Genomic DNA, 22,494 nt, shown 5'->3' with positions numbered 1-22,494 from the left:
TAAGCACTGGCTGAGGGCCACATGTGTCATTTTGGGCTGGCTCTCCACCGCTTCCCTTCTGTTTTGAGAATGTCAACAGTTTCACCTCTGTCGCTCTCTCTCTCTCTCTCTCGCCCTGTCTTTCTCCTCCACAGATTAACCTAGCAGTGCCGGTCAGGGGCGGTTCAGGTCTAATGTTTAAGCTCTGACTCCCCCCACAACACACACACTGGCCAATGGCCCTGCGTATCTGGACCTGAGCACCCAGCGCCGGCAGTGAGTCACCTGAGAGACTGAGGAGTGTGAGCTGAGTGGGCCCTGTGGACACAGCAACCATTTTACAGTTGGTATCAATTCCTGCCCACTTAATAAGTACAAACAGTTGAGGCCAACATCCACGTAGAAAAGCTGAGGTCACACAGGTAAGCTGTTGGTTTGGACTGTCTTCAAAAAATACATTATGTGTTACTGTGTTTCCACTTTGATTTGCCGTGACAATGTCACGACTGTGGCTTTGTGTTACGAGCTTGTGCAGCAGCTTCCTGTGAGTCATAGCTCAGTTTAAACTTCTCTGTTATTATTTGTGTCTAATTTGTGCTGTAGTCAGGCTGCGGTCCGGTCTGACAGCCTGACATTTCTCAGATGTTGCTCCAAACATTAGGAATATGTGTTTGAAGGAGCACTCTGTTGGTTCTCCTTTGTTTTGGGCCATGAACCGCAAATCTAACAGCACAGGCTTAACATCGAAGTTTCACAAAACTTTGGATTATTGTTTGCCTTTCAGATTTGAAAGTGATGAAATCAATGTGCACTTAAACAGCTTTCCTGTCTGAGAGTATCCACAAAAGTACTGATATCATTGTTTTCTTTTTTAACAACAGATCAAATCCTTCCAAAATTCTTCATAGTGACAATAAAATCCTGACTCACAATCTATCAGCAATCCCCATCTGGTAAACACAGTGGAGAATTTATTTGTTAAAACAACGAGGTCCCTCAGTGAAAAGTGGAACAAAGGAAATATTGGCCTGATACTGATAAGGTGGACACAAACACAACTTTCCTTGAATGTTGGTCCATATCTGATGGATTGTAAATAGTAGCTAGTTTGCCTCATCAGCTGAAGAAGTGGAAGTTTTTGTCGCTGCCCAGAAGGTAAAAAAAAAAACAAACTAAAACCCAAAACAAAACAACAACAACGACAACAACAAAAACCCACAAAGGCAATTATGCCACCTAAAAGTTTAGTTAGTCAGAGATTAATGGAGGACACAAGTATTTTCATTTAAATAATATGAGAAAGATTAGAAGTGAGTTTAGAAGAATAACACACACTTCTGACGTGCAGGTGGGTGAATTATAGATATCAGAGCATAAGATCAGGATATCTAAGAAGAAACTCTTCTATTTTCTTTTTTTTTATTTCTTACAGTTTCTCCCACTCGTCTCATAAGGATTCTGTGATTACTACTTTCTTAATGAATTACTAAAATCGGCACGCAGCATGAAAAGCTGGAGCAGGAAATTCAAGAGGCAAGAGCCTGATGGTGAAGCTGGATCCTCCTCCAGCAGCAGGAACTCCGTCAGTGATCCACCAGCTCCTGTGTGGGTTACTCACACACCCACACCAGATAACATGGCAGACGATGGGAGCTCTACAGTTCGCACATCCAGCACTCCACCGTATGCAGAAAAGGAGGATGATGACAAAAAAGGCAGCATGAAGGATAGACTGAAATCGCTCATCCCTCAGTCTTGGGGGGATGTCCTTCATAAGTGGAAAATAGAAAGTGGCAGCTTTAATGACTCTGAGCCCAGCACGACTAGGCTCCAGATCCTCCCCAATGGGACCAGAGTGAGCCCTCCTGTAAGCCCCCTGCTTGAGCACAAGAGCTTTGGGGACTCACTGAGCTGGCATAAGCCTTTGTTAAGGGAAAGCCCCGCTGATGAGTTGTTTCATCAAGGCCCAGGAGAGGAGTCTCTACTCTCGAGCATCCACCCTGCAGAGTACTACGCAGAGAAACTGGAGGTCTATAACCAGAAATACTCATATTTGAAATCCTGGCCAGGCCTGCTTAGACTTCTTGCTGGACTTGAGCTCCTGTTTGGGGGAATGGTCTTTGCCTGTATCATTGCCTACATCCAGAAAGACAGTGAGTGGTCCAACAGCTACGGGTTCTATAATGGAGTATATAACAATGGGCTTGGCATGTCTGGATACAGCTACAGAGGCCCCATGACTCCATTTATTCTGGCCGTTGCTGGAGTCTCCTGGATCATTACCTTCTGTCTCTTGGTGATGGGAATGACTATGTATTATCGCACCATCCTTCTTGACTCCCCCTGGTGGCCTCTGACAGAGGGCTTCATCAATGTGGCCATGTTCCTGCTCTACATGGCTGCAGGGATTGTATACTTGAATGACTTGAACCGTGGGGGCCTATGTTACATGACAATAGGCGTTAACCCCATCATGGCCAATCTGTGTCGGGTTGACGGAGGACAAATGGCAGGAACAGCTTTCATCTTCATCAATATGACAATGTATCTTGGAAGCTTCCTGGTATGTCTGAAGATGTGGAGGCACGAGGCTGCACGTAGAGAGAGGGAGTACTTTGACAACAAGGTATGGTTTATTATTACGGTGGGAATTTTTTGATCAATGACACAATTCATTTCTAAGGTCAGAGTGGGGACATACAGCTGGATATGGGAAGTACTCCTTTTGAATACAGGAAAGGAAGTTTGACTTGATTCAATAAATAATGGCTATAGAAGAAGTAGGAAGTTCCTCTTTGTCTTGGAATGTTTAGTGGGAAGCAACTGGACCTCTTATCTTGTTTGAAGACGTTTTTGCCTTCAATTCTGAGGGTCAGTGTGGGAAACCCAGGTATTGAACCCAGAGTGGGCGGGGGAAAGGTCTGACTGAGAACCTTCACAGGTTGGACGTGTCTGCCGCTTTTCCTGCAACGAAAACTGAATAGCTGAGTTAATTGTGAGGAAAGCATTTTTATTCTGTTACCGTGTGTGATGTTTTTTTATGTAGGTATGGCTGTTGGATCATGGCTAATATGACTTAAGAGGTAAAACATTAAAGTGACACTGGTGCTGATACTGAATTCTGAGGAATACAATTTATGTTGTAAATGTAAATGATGGTAACCTTACTATTCCTTTGTGTGTGTGTGTGTGTGTAACAACGCTGAGACGTTGTTTTCTGTGATGTGTGTGTTTTGAATACACACACAAGTTATTCATAGGTAGTATTATGTTTTCTGAATAGCAGTCTTTATCTTTGACCTTCAGTCTCATGAGGAGTTTCACCAGTCCATCCCACTAGCCCGCCCAAAAAAGAAATGTATATCATTCAAGGATGAAATGGATAAGTCTCAGAGTAAAGATTACATCAGTCCACATGCATTCAACCCTGAAGTCCATGAAAAACCAGCAAGTGTGAAGAGAGACGCAGCAAATGAATACCTCCCCAAAGCACACATTGTCGCCGACTACATCAAGTGAGTGAACGTTAAAGCAACACATGAAGATTTCTAAAGCTATACTCTCTATGTATATACACTGTGCATAGACTTGACAACTGAGGAGAGACAGTTTGTTGTCAGCATGCCATGCCACTTGTCACTACAGGAACTATCCAGAGATCAGCTGTGTGGAAGAGCGGGAAAAATACAAAGCTGTTTTCAATGACCAGTATCAGGAATACAAAGACCTTCACCGAGACGTCAGCACCACCCTCATTAAGTTCAGAGAGCTAGATGCCGTGATGGCACGACTCCTCGGAGATGGAAAAAGCCCAAAGGTGAGATGGGTTTATAAGTAACTTTAAACTTTTTACGAGCCGTTTATATGCCATGCTTCCAGGAAACAATTTGAAACCAAAGGTCATAGTTTATTTCACATTTTTTTCTGAAAAATGATCTGATTGTATTTTGGTTTCTCCATGACGCATTATGGTGCAGACCAGTCTATGTTTTTTGTCTTTTTGTGCCCAAATCACCTGGATAATTGTGTGCTTCCTTCCTTCAGGAACAGCAACGGATTGAAAGCATTTTGAAGCAGTATCAGCAAAAAAAGAGTGTAAGTGATGGCTTTTTTAAAAAAGCAAGGTCATAGTTCCTACACACAGGCAATATTTATATCCAACGAGTAAATCTGTCCACGGATGGAAATGATAGTGTTTTATTGTGGCAGGTAGGTAAGTCTGGAAACGTTTCACAGTTACATTAAAGAATGAATCAGACACAACAGCGTTTGAGCAGAGCACAGAGAGAGAAGAAAGAGTTTGCAGCCACTAATCAGTCTGTGTTTTACAGGATCCTGCTTTTCTAAAGAAGAAGGAACGCTGTAACTATTTGAAAGCCAAATTAAGCCACATAAAAAACAGAATCCGTGCTTTCGACCAGGAGGCTGCGGGAAACGGTGAAGCATGAAAGCCAGACAGAAACATATCAACAGCCAGAAAACAATCAGTTCTTGCCATATTGTCTCTCTCTCTGGTGATTTGATGTTTGAAATCTGTCACTGTTGTGAACATTTGTACAATAAAGTTTTGTTGTTGTTTTTTTTTTGCTTCCAATATTTGTATATTATCTTTTCCTTCCTGGCCCTGTGCTGAGAGTTGGGTTATTGCTACCTATTTTGTTTTGCCACACTATAATCTGTCCATTCCTCTGGGCTGCTAAACTATTATTTTTGTCTGTATATTTTTACAGTCTTTAAAATGTTCATCAGAATAAGGTGAACTTTATATGAGCAAAATGTATTATAGACACTGAGGAACACTGAGGAACAGCATTCCTTGGTGTGTGAGCTCCCAGTTGACCTTGAGCCTGTTGAGCCTGTCTATCACTGACTGAGGAGCCCAAAACAGGCGCTCAGAGTCAGACAATGTGTTTTGCTTTTACCTTCTGATGTTAATACGTGTCCATAACTCCACCCAATCTGCATTTCTCTGTCAGACACTTCAGTGCATGTCCTTCCAGCTGAAACGGATAGATTCTTAGAAACTTTATTTTTCTGTTTGATCACATCATTGAATAATACAAAACAATGCAAATGAAAAAAGAATATGTTGGTATATAAAAATATACATATAACGATTTTTTTTTTTTTTTGCTTTATCAATCTATTACTCGGTTGGTCATGTCAGTTCTGTAGCTGAAATATATATGCATGTTAATCTGCATGACCTGTCCTCATCCATCTGATGTGTATTCATAAGGAGACTTTGCTCTGAGGTCGAGCTGCTGCTGCAGCTTCAGCTCTTAAAGCGGCCGGCGGTCAGACAGCAGGCAGCAGCAGGTGGACTGAGTCCCCGGAGACACACAGCTGTCCTCCGTCTCACTGTGAGGACAGAGGACAGTGTCCATCGACCGTCGACGACTTCTGAAGCGGCTGTCGGCAGAGACCCGTGAGCGGCTGAGCCCTCAGAGTCTGGGTGAGTTGTGCGATCTGTGTCTATATTGTGGAGCGTTTCCTGTCAGGGCTCTTGACTTGTCTCAGCTGTTGAGCCTGTACAGACCCCGAAGCATCAATAGTGGACTTTAAGTTGAACTGGGAACGACCTGACACGTTTTCAGCCAAAGTGGTCAGACTTGGTTGGCTGGAGATTAGCTGAATGTGTTTTCTCTGGCCGTATGGATGAAGCAGGGTGGGTGAGGTACATGAATAAAGAGAGGACAGCTGCTCTGTGGCTGACTGGGCTCCATGTGGAGTCCCCTGTGCTGCCCCCCCAGGGGCCCGACATGCAGCAGGTGCACACAGGAAGCTCGCTGTGGATGCAGCAAAGGGAGCTGGGGTGAGATGGGTGGGGGTGGGGACTGCTCTCCTTTCTCCCCTGCAGTAAACACCACGCATGGCTGCCCCGGCTCGCCTCTTATCTGCTGTCAGCCTGAATTATTGAAGGCCGCTGGCTTGAGTTCCTCAGGAGTGATGAGGTGCAGGTCAGTAATACCAGCTGGAGGGTTCAGGGATGGGCTGAGGTGAATGAAGGGCACAGACGGACTTACATCAAACTGACAAAGGTGCTGAAAGGACGTTCATTTGGAGTGACATTATTTCATTTCCTGCACTCATGTTTTTCATTTTAAGATCATTATACTAATCAAGGCATCGGGATTCACACTACTTGGTTAGAATTTGACACTTTGGCACCTTCAAGTATTTTCCTGAATACCAATATGAAGTGATATGGGGACATTGCACCATCGTATCATGAACGGGAATTCATTCTGCTTATTTTTATCTCTTTTTCCAGTTGAGCTCGCAGTAACATCCGCTATGCATGATAATCCCCCCGTGTACAGCCCGCCTTACAGCACCACATCGCACCACTTCTATCCTCCAAGGAGCATCCATTCCCTTCAGAGCCAGTATGTCCCTTACACCTACCATGTCCCTGCAGACTACAGGGAGGGAAATCCGCAACACTTCTACCGCTGGTTTTCTCCTCCTGGTTTTGTCAAGACCTTTCAGGGAGTCACTGTGCTCATGTGTTTCCTCATCTTCGCCTTTGTGGCTTCCACTTTGGTGTGGGACATGAATGGATTTGGGTACAATGGTTATGGTGTTGGGGCTGCAGGGAGCGTCGCGGGGACAGGGTCGGGATATTATGGAGGCAGCTACGGCTACGGCAGCTCATACATGACTCCACATTCTGCCAAGTCGGCTATGATCTCCATGGCAGCCATCAACTTCCTGGTTTCGCTGGGCTTCCTGGTGGGGAGCTTCTCACGTTCCCAGATGATGAGGGGATGTAGGTTTTACCTGGCTGTGTTCATCTCTGATATCATCTTAGCTGTGCTTCAGGTGAGTCTGGAAAGGTGTACAATGTGCACGTATCAAATCATGTCATAATTATTCTTTTAATTAAAAGTTGGCATCCCAAACTTTTCAATTGGCCTTGCAAACTTGCTCTCCAACAGTTGCCACTTTCTGGTCTTTTGATGATTTTAAGTTCAACTTTCACTGCATGTGGCTCCTGAAGGATCTATCAGGTGCTACATGCTCACCTGATGTTGTTATTTAGCCACTGCATTTTTTTTCCTGGTGCTCGGGAAGGTACCGTGCTGTCAGTTTCAGCACATCCTTTTTGAAAACAGTGGCCTTCTGGGGCTGAACATGACAAGTGGGAGGTTGTAAAAGCAAAACAATGGGCTGGCTCAGAAAACTTTCTGTTCCAAAAACTCATCATATCGGCTTTACAGATCTTCTGAAATCTCAGCCAGAAAATTCAAAATCATTTGATCAACAATGCTAACCTGCTGCCAATCCCATCAAATCACTCAAGTTACAGTACTTGCCACTCTGCTGTCGTACTATCATACATTATAGAGATACAATAACACTATTTCATTAGAGCTTTAATGTTCAGACGTTCCACTTAACTTGGTATCTTTGGTTTATCCTGACATACTTGATTGATTACACGAGTCCAAATAAACTGACTCTATCTCTCTTCTTAGGGCATCATTGACATTATCTTTGTGATCGGGGTGAATCCGATGTCCCAGAGTTCACAGAGTATGCTGTACAACCCCATGCTGATGCTGTGCCAGAACATCCAGGGCAATCCCAGCCTCAGCGGCAGTGTAGGGGCCGGTTTTCCGGGGGGGTTCCCCATGTACAACCAATACCTGCACCACTACTGCTACATGGACCCCGAGGAGGTCAGTTGGATTATTCTGTTTTATTCTTATGTGCTCTATCCCACTCTGATCTATAATGTATTTTCTTGTCCAAGGCAGTAGCATTAGTCTTGGGTCTTTTGGTGGTGTTGGCTCTGTCCCTGTCTGCTTACTATGCCTACAAGACTCGTAGCAAGATTTGGCGCCACGGCAAAGCTAACATCTACTGGGATCAGCAGCAGCTCAGGCCGTCAGAGGGGCACGAAATGCATGACTGGGTAAGTCAATTTTCTGTCTCTTATATTTATTTATCTCTTCTGGGTTTTAACAGGCAGTGACCAGGAATGGTTTTGTCAGCTGTTATAGATGGCAGCTAAAAGTAAGTAAAGATTTGGAGTGAGCTTGTTTGCATTTTACTTGAAAACCTATTGATGCAAAGTTTATACCACTGACACAAAGACTTAGAAGTCCCATGGTTTGTGGTTATTTCTGCATTTTTATTTTTTCAGGTAGATGATAAAGACTAAAGCCAGAGCAGTATTACTGTGTATAATGTAACATTTTAGTTTTTTGTTGTTGTTGTTTTTTTTGTTTGTTTGTTTTTTTTTTCCTTCAAGTATAGGCTCTTAGGCTCACGTGGTTTCGATTCTCATGCCTTACTCACCGTGCCCCCACCACCTCACATTACCTGCGGCTGTTGACTCATAGGCCATTGGTGTTTACCTCTGGCGCACCCAGGTTTCACTCTAACTGATCATTAACCCGAAAAGTGATAACAGTTGTACAGAAACTATATAACAACGTCCAACAAACAATGCTATTAAGAGGTGAGGAGACACCCACCTCATAGAAACAAATTTCAGGCTTCGCAAGACACACACATTCCTGTGCAGTAGAAGCGCATTAATTTAGATGATGGTGAAGTCCTCAATGACTCATTGTGCTGTTAGCCAATAAAAAAAAATCATCAGTGCTCAATGAAACAAATGATGACCGTCCTGTAGGAGATTGAATGTGGCATTGCATCTAAAATATATTTAGTGGTTAGTTTTGGAGCATATGAGCACAAAGTCAGTGTTTCATCCTTATAACATCAAATAATCTGAATCATAATCCTGCACTCTGCCTATGTAGAAATCTTCTCAAAAAGATAGTAACAGGAAAAGGTCAATAAAATCAAAATAAAAAAAAACTTTTTGTTTGGACAAACCCTCTTCTTCAATGGGAAAAGTTTGTCCAAACTTTTGGCTAGTGAAGTAGTTCAACAACTCAGTCATTAATAGTCTCTCAGCTGTATGCTGATGGTAAACATTATGTCTACTAATCTTAAACAGCTTAACATATCATTAGACCAAGTCCTGACTGATTTGGTATTTGCGACTTTCATCTCAGGTAAACATTGGAGGGGTTTTGTGGTTATATCCAGATTGTGGTTGATTCCCTTTTTACCACTGTGGTCATGAAGCCGGTTAGATGAGATGCTCAACAGAAAATCACTTGTAGCACACTGTATTTGTCAAAGCAGTGTGTACACCTATCGTTTCACACAATCTTGCAAAATTTGGCCGTGAGTCAAAGTTAAAGTGCGGATTTTAAAATAGACTTCATCAAGCAGTGATGCTTCAAATAACCCATGTTTATGTTGTTTTCGATGAGTTTTGTGGCGGTGTTAATAATGTATCCTCTCTACACTTGTATTAAACACCAGATGTTCACAATGAGAAGGTGTTGTTCTGTCAGTGGATATAAATATGTCCAACCTTGACTCCGTAAATAGACACACTTAAATAAACTGCCACCTCACGTCGGATGCCCGGTTTGTGAACTGCTGTCGTAGAGCACCAATGCTCCAGTATTTAGCAGGTCATTGTAGTTGCTCTGCTGTACTGTTCTTACTTCAGAGAAGAAGCCTGGTGATATTTAGCAGTGACGATTCGACCAGAGTAACAGTGCATTATGAATGCATCGTGTCCACCATGACTCATTATTGAAGGGGAAGGAATATATTCAGTCAGTTTATTTAGTGAGGCCTTGGCCTACATACTGCACTGCCTGTCATTGTAAGGTGTGCAGTGAGTGGCCTCATCAAGAGGCTGGCCCCATTCTGGAGCACTCTTGTCTTGCTGTGAAGATGCTTGCCTTGCAGGGAGGCATATATAATGTATGTGGCATATATAATGTATAAAAAGACTTGAGTTGCCTCCACGTTGGTGTGTGAATCGTGGTGATGCTAAATGATTCAGTCTGCGAAGGGGCTGCCTATTAGACTCCTGGCCAAGAATTCATTTCCCTGTTTTTCATGCTACGTCTGCATTGAACACCAGTGGAAACTGTGATCATTGGGAGAAGAATGTAGGATAATTGGATTAAAATCAAACACTGCATCATTTTTAAAAATCTATGTTGTCTGTTTTAAATTGGTCCTCTCAATTCTTATTCATCAACACTGGGAATGTGAAGCTCCTCCAAAGAGAATAAATATCTCAGGAGGGTGTATGCAACAGCACAGAGAAATATTTATTGGGCATGTGGATTTATTTTATGTTGCAAAGCTTTAAAAAAAAAAAAAAAACCCTGAAATGATCAGAAGAAAAAATGTTAATGGCCGAAGTTCATAATGGGCCAATTTTAGTGTTTATTTATTCATTTGTATGTGGTCAGAAATGTATTACTTTGGGATCCATCCATCATTTTCTGTTTGTTTCTTTATGTTAGAGTCTATTTGCTACATAGGTGCTGCCTAATTTGAACGACCTGATTAGTCCAAAATGAAAAGAATCATTAGCCCATGAATTGAATTGAAATGAAAACAATAAAATGAAACTCCAGATGTCCTTCTCTGAATAATTTTTGGCCATAAATGCTGAATGGACTGGCCTTTGCTTTTACAAATTTCACCAAGCTGCAGCTGCCACAGCACCTTTCTCCTGCAGCACATCCGACTCCCCGCTGTTCCCGTGAGTTTCATCCTCCAACTCCACATTCATGAGATCTGTTTCTCAGGCTGCTTATTCCAGACACTCACATCATCTTACTAGATCCTCATCCTGTCTAACTCCAAATCCAAATCCAGAAATAGCTTGAAGAACTCATTAATGATGCATCATACAGTATTTCAGTAGAATACACGAGACATAAAGCAGTGAGTCTATATCCTTTGAGGCTCTTTTCTAATGGCTATGCATCTTTGTATCATGCAATATTAGATTCTACTTCCTGTTATGAGCTGTAACATTAGTGTATTGTACCAAAGGCAACAGTTGGCTCAGTGTTTTCAGTACATTAGCTCCTCATGTAATATATCCAGTCCAGAAGCGGTTATTTAGCTCCACTTTAAAAATGTTGATTCCTCCTCAGGAGTTCCTTCAGATTCTAAATGTGGTATTCATTATATTTGTGTATATCATCTTGATTTTTTTTGCTGTCTTGGGCATTGAGATATAAACAAAATCAATTTACCTGCTCTCCCATTTAAAAACGTTATTCTGAAACCACAAACCTCATCAAGAAATAAAAATGAACAGATGCTGACTCCACTTTCCAAATACTGTCTCAGGGGAACCACGTTGGAGAAGTACGCAGCACACAGCAGACACCAACTGTTGTTTTATCGGAGAGAGCAGGACCTGACCTCAGGGTGGAAAACAGTGTGGCCGGCTACAGCAACACAACAGTCAGCATCCACAGCGAGGGAAACTATGAAAGCAACAGGTGAGGGATGGATGAGTTTGTGCTGCCAAAGCGCCTCAGTATTATGTGTACACTCTAAAACCCCCAAAACACACACACTAACTTCCATTTGGACTGTGATGATGCCTGATGTTTGATCATGATGTCAGTGGGCTCAGAAACAATCATTTCCCTTTTGACCGTGCAGACTCTTATTGAAAACTGAAATAGCTTCAGGGAGAATATTATCCGTGTTAGCAGTGCGGCTCTGTGGAAAGCAATGTCAGCCTGTCCTTTTGTTATTGGTCCACTTTCAGCTTCCTCAACTCCCCAACACAGGATCCTGCATGTTATATAGTACATCTGCAATCCACTACAACACAGAGGCAACACCATCGACTCACTGTCTCTTAGTGAAAGTTTTTTTATGAGTTTAAGTATACATTAGGTATATGCCAACCAACATCCTGTATCGTCCATAGATTCCTGACTGACCGCAGTAACCTTCGGGGTCCTCAGAACAACAGGGGGACAGTTTACTGCAGCAGCTCCTCAGAGGAGGCCGGCAGCATCCGCAGGCCTCCTCCTTATCATGCGGAGAGGGAGCGAAGGATGGACCGACAGCCTCCTCCTGCTGCTCAGGAGATGGTGGAGTCCCAGTGTGAAACTGGTTACACCACAGGGGACACACTCAATGAGCTGGACCACAACCACACAGATTACCTTTACAGGTGGACCACTGTTCTGCTGCTAGTTATGTAGAAAAAACCCATAACAGAAGATGTGTGGGAATAGAGTACAAGTGAAGTCAGCTCTGTAATGCTCAAAACTGGACCTACGACTTTACTTCAGTGTTGACTGAGACTTTCACTCAAGAACTCCTCTATTAGCTGTTATTGAGGTTCTTCCTTTCTTTTAAATTGCTGAATATTTTGTTGTTTTTTTACGTGGATACACGCTACAACTGAAATATGTAAAATATTAACACAAATTAGCATAAATGTTTGTGTTGAACCAAACGCTAAGGTATTTGCTTTAACTTCGTATCGTAACACCAATCTGTCAATTCATTTAGGCTATTTTAGAGAGAGTATGACTTTGCTGAAGCAGTGTTCAGACTAGTACAACAAAATACTAGAAATGACTGACAACTGCAATCAAAAGCATCTGATTGACTGTTGGTAAGAAAATTGACAGGAAAAAGAAAAAACCTCTTGTTCTCAATGCCCAAATAATAGCATGCATTTAATAGCATTTCCTTTCTTCACATTAATGTCCCACCTCAGGCTGTACCCAGAGATAACTTCAGATGAGCAGCGTCAGCAGTACAAGAAGGAGTTTGACACTGACTTGGCTCACTACAAGGGCCTCTGTGCCGACATGGATGACATCAGTGACCAGATGCACAAGCTGAGCCGAGAGCTGGACACGTTGGACGAGGGCTCCCTGAAGTACCAGGTAGAGATTTATAGTGGGGAGGAGACATTCATTCATAAGTGTGCCTTTCTTTTTTACCCAAAGGCTTAGTTCAGTTCACTTCTCAGAGTCAGTCAGAAACATTTGGTAAAGCCAGATAAACCAGATTTCCCCATTATTTATTTCTTTTCCTGTGTTTTTGCATTAGGATTAGAGATGGTCAAAATAATGTATTTTCATACCAGACTTCTATTGTATATGGCATGGTGTCAGCCGTGTTTCTGTTCTCAGGGAGTGGCGGAGGAGTACAACCGGCTGAAAGACCTCAAAAAGGTCAGTGCTCTGTTATTCAGCATTTGAGTAGAACAGGATTATTTGCTTTCTTGCTAAGCCTTAACTAAGAACTTAAATAGAAAAAAAAAACTTAATTTCTCCATCTGCTCCTGCTGCTGATGGTTAAATATCCACTTTTTTACATTCCTCTTTTCTCTAGATGTCAGACTATCAAGCAAAGAAGAAGCAGAGCAAAGAACTGCGGCAAAAGCTTTTTCACATCAAGCGTTTGGTAAAAACCTACGATCAAGGTCTTTGTTAGGAAGACTGTGACAAGATTTATCCCCCACTTTCTTGTTTAGTTGTGTCAAATGTGGCCCTCGATTGGTCCGACAGCCACTCAACCCCATATCTGGTTTTGACATTGATGTTGACAAACTCGTCCCGACCTTGGTGTTCATGTTTGGATTCATTGCATCTTATATAACATTTCTCCTTCCCATTTCAGTTGTAGTTTTGATGTATGTATGTGTCATTAATGAGGATGAAGACAAGGGAAGCTGTAGTAACTAGTTTTTGGAATATGAATATAACGTTAATACATTTATGGTATATGTTGCAGTGTTTATTTGGCATTCTTCATACAGATGTAATTACAACACTTTTTCAAGTAGTTTGAAAGAACAAACAAAAATAACAAAACACATGTCATCCTCTTAATTTTTTTTTTGTAACATTGCCTTACACAAGAAATTTCAAGAACTTAAGAACTCATTAACACAAAGATAGGAAAACATTAACAGTATATTTAGGTTTTTTTTCTCTGACATGGTTGAGCAAGTTCTTTCATAAAAGAAAAACATACCAGTAACTTTCAAAAGGCCCGATGGCAGATCAAGAAAAAGAGTTAAATCCTTCCAATTTTACTGTTTTCATCAATAAATTCTCAAAGATGTAGATTTTATTCCTTTTTTATTTTTTTTTTTAATAACCTAAGATAAATGTATTTTCGTTAACTCTCCTCTTGAAATACCTGTGTGAGGTAAATCCTGGCAGACCAGTAAATCGGGGCCCATCTTCCTTTTGCTAATCACAGACAGCATGATATTTTGGCATTGAATATCCTCCAAAGTGAATCGTCATTCAACACACCATCATCTCACATGACTCACTAACATGAGAAACCCACTTCCATGCTCAGAGATGAGAGTATGAACATCTGTAGCTGTAATGGCATGAAGATGAGCTTCTTTTTTGACATTTTAACAAATGACAGAGGTATATTTCATGTAGATACATATAGAAAACAAAAAACAAAAAACAAAAAACGAGCTAACAGAGAAAGCAACCTTTTAAATGAATCTTGAATTACATCATGTAAAGGAAGGAAACAGATTCAACTTAGCAGAGATCCAAAGCAACATTTGAACATGCAAAAAGACAAAGTTGGTTGCAATATATATATACACATTTCAGGTCTTTTCTCACCGTTACTTCCAGAAACGGCACCGACTGGTAGTGTTGGCTTAACAGCTGATCACAGACAACACTTGTTGAATTGTTTGTCAAACCGGAACCCAAGTTAAATTTACATACTGTTAGCCTGCCGTTTATAATAGCAATAATAATAATAATAATAATAATAATAATAATAAAAAGAAACAAAACTCGATCCAAGCAATGTTTATAGCTGAATTCACCATATTCAGTCAGAAACTCATATCCAAAACACAAGTGAAAACCACTTTGGAGATTTTTTTCTAAAAAGATACAAGACAAACGTTTGTGACGTGTATAAGACTAATTTCATATTTAATGTGTCTCAAATTCATACTGAATAACAAGGCAGTTGTCAAAAAGAAGGCGGTTTCTGGTGAACAACATTTACAGAGGTTTGTGTTTAGGAAATATCACACTAAAGCATTCTGATGTCTCATGAGGTATCAGTCTGTTCTCATGTAACTGTGGCTTCATGTTTTCAAATCCTCTCTAACAGTGAGCCCTGCGAATGAATTTTAAATGCATTGTTCATTCGATGGTCAGGCAGTCACAAGAGTCCGTTCTCCTTTTCTCTGCTTTGTGTATTAATTTTTCTATTCAAAAAATCTGAGAATGGCATGATTGACTTTGGTGAGTTTTCCTTGGTTTTGTTTCGTTTCTCTTTCTTGGCTTCCTCCTCAGGTATTGAGGTAAGAGAGCGGTGAATTCAGATTTCTCCCTTCGATAACAAGGCCTTTCACTGTGTCTTAAGTTCAGTTCACAGTGCAACCGCAGTTTCCTTTAGACTGTTCAATTAGACGAATATAATGTTATCAGTTGTGTGATAAAAGGTCACCGCGTCGCAAATTACGAGTCATGGAAAGTGAGCCCCGTATGAAGAAAATGATTCAGCCTTTCGGTGGTGGGACAGTTTTGTCCTATATATGTATTTGTTGCAGGGTGCTGCTGCCCTCTACATGGAACTGCGGTTTCTTCAGTCACTGTAGCATGTGGGTGGTGACATGACTGGCTGTGGTGGCCATATTGGAGCCCAGCATGAAGAGCTGGTCTCTGGCCCAAAACCTGGCACCAGAACGACTGTGCTGGCACCAAGACAGATCCAGCCTGGCACCCGCTCCTTTCTCTTCTCTGGAGGCTTGTGTGGAGACAGAGGGCTCGTTTCATGAGGGGGGATAGAGCGCTTACAGTACAGTACGTATGTTGGCCAGCTGGCACTGCAGTTTGATAACCACACAGATGGATAGTGATGAGTCAGGAGGTTTCCTGTGGGTCCTTGTCGTCACTAATCCCAAACGGAGACCTCATCCATCAGGGGGGTGGAGCTACTGTCCTGGGACATACGGCCAGCTGATCGAGCTTCCAGAGAGCTGCATGTCACGGATCAGTGTCTCGATGGGTGTCTTTCCTACCAGGCGCATGAAAAAGAGCTGGGAGATGAGGTTGGCGGGAACAGCGCGCAGGGCGGGGAGGCGCAGGAGCAGGCGGCCAAAGCGCTGAGGCTGACTTGGATACTGCATCCTCTCGTACTCTGTCAGAGCCACCTGAGCCTTCTCCTGCAGAGACTCCACGTGGACTGGGTCTGTTAGACCACAGGCATCTGTGAGGAAGGAGGAGGGAGTTACTTAATAGTGTGGGCAGGTTACATAAAGAGTCGTGATGAGCTGAGAGGAAGGTTGAAATCTCAGCAAATGATACGGTTAAAATGAGGGGAACACATACAAAAATCCTATGTATGAACAAAGATATGATTTAACCTATATCTTAAAGTTTTCACCCTCACATTGCTTAAAAAAAACCCCAATAGCTGTGAGATAGCACTTACGATGAGCAATTTCATAGCAGTTAACACAAGACATAGGTACTACATCATGATCAATGACAGCGTTACTGATAGAACACATAAAATATTACTGTATTTGCATTAATGAGCCAGGAGATGGTGCCAAAGTAAGTCAACTCTCATGCCAAAGTAATAAACGTCACTGTAGTCACTATCGTCACTATCCAGTCACACTCAGGGGAAAGTTATGATTTTCCTCAAGTTTTTTCAACTTTTGTTTTTACTGAACCCCAACAGTTTCTTCCCATGGGTCAGAATTTACAAGTCATCGTAAACTCATGCATAATGGGAAATGAAGGCCCCATTGTTTTGTAATCTCAGCCCCCACCGGAGACTAAAGGTCAAGTTATTTCACCCTCTGGTTTTAATTTGGGGCAGGCATGCTGGTGCTGTGGTTAACACTGCTGCCTCACAATAAGGTTCTGGGTTTTAGACCCCTGGCCTTTGGGGCCAGGGGTCTGCATTGCTTCTTTCTAGTTTATCTGGCTTCGCCCCACAGTCCAGTGACATACAGGATTAGGTTAACTGGTCACACTAAAATTGCCTGTAGTTGTGAATGTTTGTTTGTTTCTGGATAGTTGGCCCTGTGATGGACTGGCGGCCTGTTGAGGTGACCTGCTCTCAACCAATGTCAGATGGAATTGGCCCTTCATATATCAGCATGAAAGATAATGGATGGATGGACAGCCAACAGCTTTAACCACTGGAAAAACCTTTTACAGGTCCTGTCTTTGGGGGAGCTGCACCTAATGCAGATGAGCAAAGACAATCACCTGGTGAGAAGAGTGCGATCGCCTTGAGACAGCTGTACTCAGCTGAGTCCACCTGCAGTCTGGTCAGCTTGTCCACCTGGTCCTGGAACACCCTCACCTGGTCCATGAAAGACACTACGCGTTCGGCAGACATGGGCGAGGAGTGGAAACCAGCCGCAGCCAGCAAGGGAGCCATGTGAAGTGGCAGAGCCGACTGGGCTGCATTCAGGATGAACAGCTCACTCCAGCTCAGCCTCAGCAGGGCCACCTGTGGATTGGTTAGTGTGTTAATCCGATACCCCTTCATTGTTATCGATTTTAATGTCTTATATATGTATAGTGTTTATTATACATTTATATTAGATGTGAACATGGTTTTTCCAGCTGTTGATGACTGTTCTCTGACTGAAAACAAAGGAAAAACTGACATGTACTGACCTGGTCTGAAACAGGCAGCTCGGGGAAATAAGGGATGTTTCTGGCCCACTCCACAGTACTGAAGAGCAGCCGGGCAGCCAGTTCACAGATATTATCAATGCCCATAGCATTATCTGGACCAGCCTGTTGGTTGTACTGGTGCCCATACCGACTGCTGGGGTAAGGCTCTGCTCGCAGCAGCTGAGAGATGAGCTCCGACACCGGCTGACCTCCACCACTTCCTCCATTGTTGTTGTTGTAAAACTCACCACCTCCAAGGCCACTGGCGCCACCTATGGGTGTGATGGAAGGGCTGAGGCTTGGCTGAGGTGGGATGCGACCGCGTTGAACTGCTGTAGTTTGGTTGGGTGACAAAGGGGAGGAAAGGACAGGAGAGGATGACAAGGGACAAGGGAAGGAGGGGATTTGGAGATGAAAATGGAGAGGAAGAAAAGTTAAAACTGAGTCCAACCGGGTGTGCATGTCAGATTATCTGCAGACAGGTTGAGCTTGATGAAGAAAATATTCTTTAAGATTAAAGGTCGACACGACTGAGCATAGACTGATTCCTCTACAAATGCGTGAAAGTGAAGAGAAACATTCCTGTGCTTATCATCAGGCAAGATGAAGGTCATTGGCAAAAATAAAACAAAGACTTTCAGGCGAGAATTTTTCCCCATTAAACTTTAAAAGCCTCTGCAATATTAATTTTGGAGAGGATTACAAAATGCTTTTGCAGTTAGTATATTAGTATAGCTCATCTTCAAACAGACAGAACCCCCCCGTGAGACTAAGAACATCACTCAGTTTAGAGAACATACCACAGCTGGGACAGACAACAGTATTTTCAAACCAGATAAAGCAAAGAGACTTGTTCATTTGGGGATATGAACTCATTTGGTAAGTGTCTTTCCTGCTTAAACGTCCTTAAGCAAGAAACTGAATCTCATCCAGGCAGAGGAATCCTGCTCTGTAGCTGACACTGACATCTGACCTCCCTGTGGAGGCAGTCAGTTCTCTGTAGGGAGCCATTATGTGTCTCATTAACATGTTTTATGATCTGTGAGTGTAGAGAGAAAAACAACAGTCCCAACATCACTAAATATACAAACTACATCATCTGTTATCTATGATCACAAAACATAAAACGTTAAACTCATTTTCTATCTCTATCAATATGCAGAATATTGTTGTCTCCCTTGGTATCTTGCTGTGGGATGCTGAAAGATGTGTTGCCTGGGCTTGATCACTTAAAGTGAAATCCCCATATTGGATTCTCTTTCACTGAGCCAACAAGTCAGAGGGTATCCGCCTCAGCTTCATCTGAGGGCTTAAGGCTCTGGGATGCAGGTGTCTTAGCACTGTATCCTCTCAGTCATTCTTACGCAGGCACTAGATTAAGCCACTTAGTACATGGCATTGAGCTGACACGCATGGTTAGCTTAGCCATTATAAAGCCCCAACACCCACGTGTGGCATTTTCTCCGCTATTTGGATCTCATGGAGCAGAGGAGAAAAGATAATGACAAATTTAATTCTATTTTTTTTTCTTTTCCTGGAGCAGCTGGGTAATTGGAGGACACTCTGGGGCTCATCACTGAACTAAATATCAATTATTGTCTTCTTGGTTCAACTGCAGTATTTTCAACACTGCACAAAACGAGTGTCTCTCTTTTCTATTACTATTTCCACTGGATCAGAATGGGTGAAAGTTTCATGGATCAGGATAGACAGATACCTTCTTTACGCATGCCAACACGAAAACATTTCTTCAGGCGACAGTACTGACACTGGTTCCTGTGGTGCTGGTCAATCTGACACTCTCTGTTAGACCTGAAACAAACAAACAATCAATCAATCAATCAATAAATAAATATGTCAAATAATAAAAAGACTGATGAAAAAATTCCCAGCCATTAATTTAAATTCAAGCAACTTCTGCAGAAATGCAATTTTTTTTTTTTTTTTTTTTTTTTTTTACACAGGTATGAAGGTGGCTATCACCTGCTTTCACCTCAACAAGTAGTTTCTGGCTTTTAGTTGTCAATTTTCACCTTGGTCAGCACAACTATGTAAACCTTATCGTATCTGGTTGTACTTAAAGCCTTGTTCAAATAAGAAAAAGGAGAGTTGCTGCAGCAGTGAACGTGGTTTGACAAAGTGTCTGCTTCCTCACTGCAATTATTCAACAAATATGTGATTAGTTAGTTGATGGACAAAAAAATACTTTAAATGATCTTAATGCTCAACATTCTCTGCTTCAAGTGCTCAGTGTTTGGATATCTGTCTAATGATATTTGGGATTTGGACTGTTAGCCAGACGAAACAAAACAAGATGTCACAATTGAGGTTTTTAAACTGGTAGTTTTCAGTATTTTTTGACAACTGATTGACAAAATAATGAAAGAAGTGAGGGTAAAAATTATTCTGTAGCCTAGCTGAAAGACTAATTGTGCAACTAAAGTAGGAGGGGGTGATTAGACTAATGAGATGGCAAGTTGGCATATAGATCTGCATTACAGTCATCATTAATATTATGAATGTTATATTTGTAGTTCTGCATGATATGCTTCACAGACATTGTTTTAAAGTAATGCTTATTTTTACTATTCATTCATCCTTTTCATACTACAAAACTTCCATCAAATGCAAAGAAGATCCTCACATTTTACTGGCTTTTTTGCAGCGATTTGTCAATTTAGCACGACTGTTTTCAACAGCTCTTCAGGAATCCGTGTGATATTTTTTAAGTGTTTCAATTATTGGTTATGTGAAACTTTTGTTTGTAATCCACCTGACTCACCTTCGCCAGGAGCACATACTGCAGTCCAGCCATACCTGTTCATTATGATGGATGCCCCAGCACCTCACTCTGTCACCAGTGTGCAACACCAAGTCTCATCGTGCTCACCACTCTCCGGCAAGCAATATTCGGACTACATTACCCACAATGCCCCGCTCACCTGCAAGTGTAGCTGAGGTTGCGTCTGACGCTCCTCTTGAAGAAGCTCTTGCAGCCCTCGCAGGTGAACACGCCGTAATGTTTCCCGCTGGACTTGTCCCCGCACACCACGCAGTCCACCACGCACGCCTTGTCGTCGTCTCCGGCCTCCATGTCGCTCCCCCCCGCCTGGGGCGAGCCGTCCTCCTCCTCCCCCCTCAGGTAGCCCTTGTCCCCCAGCCCGTTGGTGCCCCCGTTGGGATCTCCCCAGCCCCCACTCACCATGGCCATCGCTTGGTTACCGAACCACCGCAGAGGAAAACGGGACAGGCAGCCAAGATCTCTGGTTGCTGTCAAGGTAACATAAATATGAGAAGTCCTGAACGTGTTTCCCTTCACCTGGGCAGAGTCGGTGTCCTCATCGGTCGTCAGCCCTGCTGGCTTTTGGTAAAGTACTGACTGAATAAACTGGGAAAAAAGGGCTTCGGCGGTGAGGAGGTTATTTGGCAGAAAAAAAACAAGAGCCGTTCAGTCTCCTCCCACTCCACTATGACCTGGAAACAGTCTCAGTGGCAACTTTTATCTGTGCATGTCTGCGGCTCTCTCCCGCTCCTCCCTCCTCCTCTCAGGTCCAACTCGTGGCCACTGTGTGTTCCGTTCTGTCCCTTTTCTTTGGACCAGGTCCTGAGATGGTTGAGGGGAAGGCTGCTCGACCGCTTTCAGCCCAGGAACCTTTCACAGGAAACAATGAGTCAAACATATGGTGCTCTTTCTCTCCCCAAAAAGGCAGCAAAAGGCATTTGGAGGTAAATGACGAAAGGTGGGAACTCTGCCCCGGCCCGGCTCTCTCTCACAGCCCAGCTCTGTCTCTAGCAACAGTAATGGCTGAAAAAGGACCTCGGTGTAGCTCGTCTTAGCACATGCCTGGAGAGGCTTTGACCACCCCTCTTAAAGTACCCCTTACACCAAATTAGTCTGCTCCCACCGCTCGATCCGCGCACAGGGCTCAGTCTGGCTAAATAATCGACCCTGAATATTTGTATAAATGACGCCAAGCTTACCTCGGAGAAAACATGAAGGTGATGTGTCAATGGCTTCCCTCAGTGGATAATAAATCCTCTCGCTCTAGATCTCCCTTCCATCCAGCGAGGTGGAGAGCGCAGACACGGCTCTCTTATTCTGCTGTAATCCTCTCAGCGGCAGCATTGTGACCCACAATGAAGACATTACAGATCGAGCGAATCCAGTTGACGTCCACACAACAACAACAACAACACTTTTGTGCGGTCATGGGCTTCCTCGGGGCAGCGGCAGACTGAGCGACGTGGACCGCCTGTGCTCACTTCCTAAAAACAGCACGAGTAGATCCTGAACACAAGGAAGTGCCCTCTCCTCCCTGCTTGCTGTAGCACGAGTGATCGGCTGTGACAGTATCCTCTCTGCTGCTTCCCCTTTTGGAAAAAAAAAAAAAAAACAGAACAACAACAAAACAAAACCAAAAAAAAAAAAAAAAAAAAGACAAGAAAGCAAGAGAGAGCGTCCGCCTGCCCTCTCCAGGCGCTCATGCAGGCGTCTCCCTCCAGCCTTTTGTCAGTGCTTGCCCACCAAGAACTAATGACTTGCGGCCTAGCCCTGTGTGTTGCTTTTCGTCAGTGTGTGTGTGTGTGTGTGTGTGTGTGTGTGAAACCTTTCCCTGTGGCTCAGGCAAAACAGGAGGTGGGGTGGAGGGGATGGGTGCTCCTCTCCCCCCTCTCTCTCCTTCCAGCCTCAGAGTCCTCAAATCAAATTATGATTCATGCAAATGGCCAGAGCTGGAAACCAGCTGGATTTCTCAGCTTTTCCTCCCCCCCCCCTTCAGCTTCCTTTCCTCTTCTCTGTCCGTTTTCCTCCAACCTATTTGTGTGGGTTTGAAGGAGAGAGAGAGAGAGAGAGAGCAAGCAAAGAGGACTGGGAGTGTGTGCAGAGGGGGAGGGGGCAGTGTCTGTGTGTGTGTCTTTGTGTGTCTGTGTGTGTGTGTGCGCTCCCAGGGATTTGACACTGCTATTCAAGCCCTGCGGTTACCAT

At 43.2% G+C, this 22,494-nt stretch overlaps 3 protein-coding genes across 4 annotated transcripts; 2 read left to right on the top strand and 1 right to left on the bottom strand.

Annotated features, from left to right (window-relative positions):
- The first annotated feature begins 1,483 nt into the window (after positions 1–1,483).
- On the top strand, positions 1,484–4,435 carry LOC115058184 (MARVEL domain-containing protein 2-like). Its single transcript, XM_029525512.1, has 5 exons — positions 1,484–2,605; positions 3,295–3,494; positions 3,625–3,796; positions 4,024–4,074; positions 4,311–4,435. Exons 1-5 carry the CDS (start codon positions 1,484–1,486, stop codon positions 4,425–4,427), a joined length of 1,662 nt encoding a protein of 553 aa, XP_029381372.1. The 3' UTR covers positions 4,428–4,435.
- Positions 4,436–6,276: 1,841 nt separating this feature from the next.
- LOC115058208 (occludin) lies at positions 6,277–13,302 on the top strand. Its single transcript, XM_029525519.1, has 8 exons — positions 6,277–6,804; positions 7,461–7,664; positions 7,739–7,900; positions 11,179–11,333; positions 11,774–12,022; positions 12,578–12,749; positions 12,999–13,040; positions 13,201–13,302. The coding sequence occupies exons 1-8, from the start codon at positions 6,277–6,279 to the stop codon at positions 13,300–13,302; spliced, it is 1,614 nt and encodes a 537-aa protein (XP_029381379.1).
- Positions 13,303–13,914: 612 nt separating this feature from the next.
- Positions 13,915–21,876, bottom strand: nr2f6a (nuclear receptor subfamily 2, group F, member 6a). 2 transcript variants are annotated; one of them, XM_029525220.1, is made up of 6 exons: positions 21,492–21,876; positions 20,453–21,162; positions 19,228–19,322; positions 17,511–17,842; positions 17,094–17,340; positions 13,915–16,077 (listed from the first exon to the last, which is right to left on the bottom strand). In XM_029525220.1, the coding sequence occupies exons 2-6, from the start codon at positions 20,719–20,721 to the stop codon at positions 15,803–15,805; spliced, it is 1,218 nt and encodes a 405-aa protein (XP_029381080.1). In that variant the 5' UTR covers positions 20,722–21,162; positions 21,492–21,876; the 3' UTR covers positions 13,915–15,802. The 2 variants fall into 2 exon arrangements, with proteins under 2 accessions (XP_029381080.1, XP_029381081.1); XM_029525221.1 differs by having other exon boundaries at positions 17,511–17,839.
- Positions 21,877–22,494: the final 618 nt, after the last annotated feature.

The sequence above is a fragment of the Echeneis naucrates genome, chromosome 17, assembly GCF_900963305.1.
Source record: "Echeneis naucrates chromosome 17, fEcheNa1.1, whole genome shotgun sequence".
NCBI lineage: Eukaryota > Metazoa > Chordata > Actinopteri > Carangiformes > Echeneidae > Echeneis > Echeneis naucrates.
This window is presented reverse-complemented; position numbering and strand designations above follow the sequence as displayed.

What these genes read in the sequence shown, in the direction of transcription:
- nr2f6a (XM_029525220.1), bottom strand. Translation starts at nt 20,721, where the DNA reads ATGGCCATGGTGAGTGGGGGCTGGGGAGATCCCAACGGGGGCACCAAC. An exon ending in AACCTCAGCTACACTTGCAG is followed by an intron (nt 19,323 to 20,452) that starts GTGAGCGGGGCA and finishes TGTTTGTTTCAG; the next exon opens with GTCTAACAGAGAGTGTCAGA. An exon ending in TGTTGGCATGCGTAAAGAAG is followed by an intron (nt 17,843 to 19,227) that starts GTATCTGTCTAT and finishes ACCAAACTACAG; the next exon opens with CAGTTCAACGCGGTCGCATC.
- LOC115058184 (XM_029525512.1), top strand. Translation starts at nt 1,484, where the DNA reads ATGAAAAGCTGGAGCAGGAAATTCAAGAGGCAAGAGCCTGATGGTGAA. An exon ending in GGGAGTACTTTGACAACAAG is followed by an intron (nt 2,606 to 3,294) that starts GTATGGTTTATT and finishes CAGTCTCATGAG; the next exon opens with GAGTTTCACCAGTCCATCCC. An exon ending in ATTGTCGCCGACTACATCAA is followed by an intron (nt 3,495 to 3,624) that starts GTGAGTGAACGT and finishes TTGTCACTACAG; the next exon opens with GAACTATCCAGAGATCAGCT.
- LOC115058208 (XM_029525519.1), top strand. Translation starts at nt 6,277, where the DNA reads ATGCATGATAATCCCCCCGTGTACAGCCCGCCTTACAGCACCACATCG. An exon ending in TCATCTTAGCTGTGCTTCAG is followed by an intron (nt 6,805 to 7,460) that starts GTGAGTCTGGAA and finishes CTCTCTTCTTAG; the next exon opens with GGCATCATTGACATTATCTT. An exon ending in GGAAACTATGAAAGCAACAG is followed by an intron (nt 11,334 to 11,773) that starts GTGAGGGATGGA and finishes TATCGTCCATAG; the next exon opens with ATTCCTGACTGACCGCAGTA.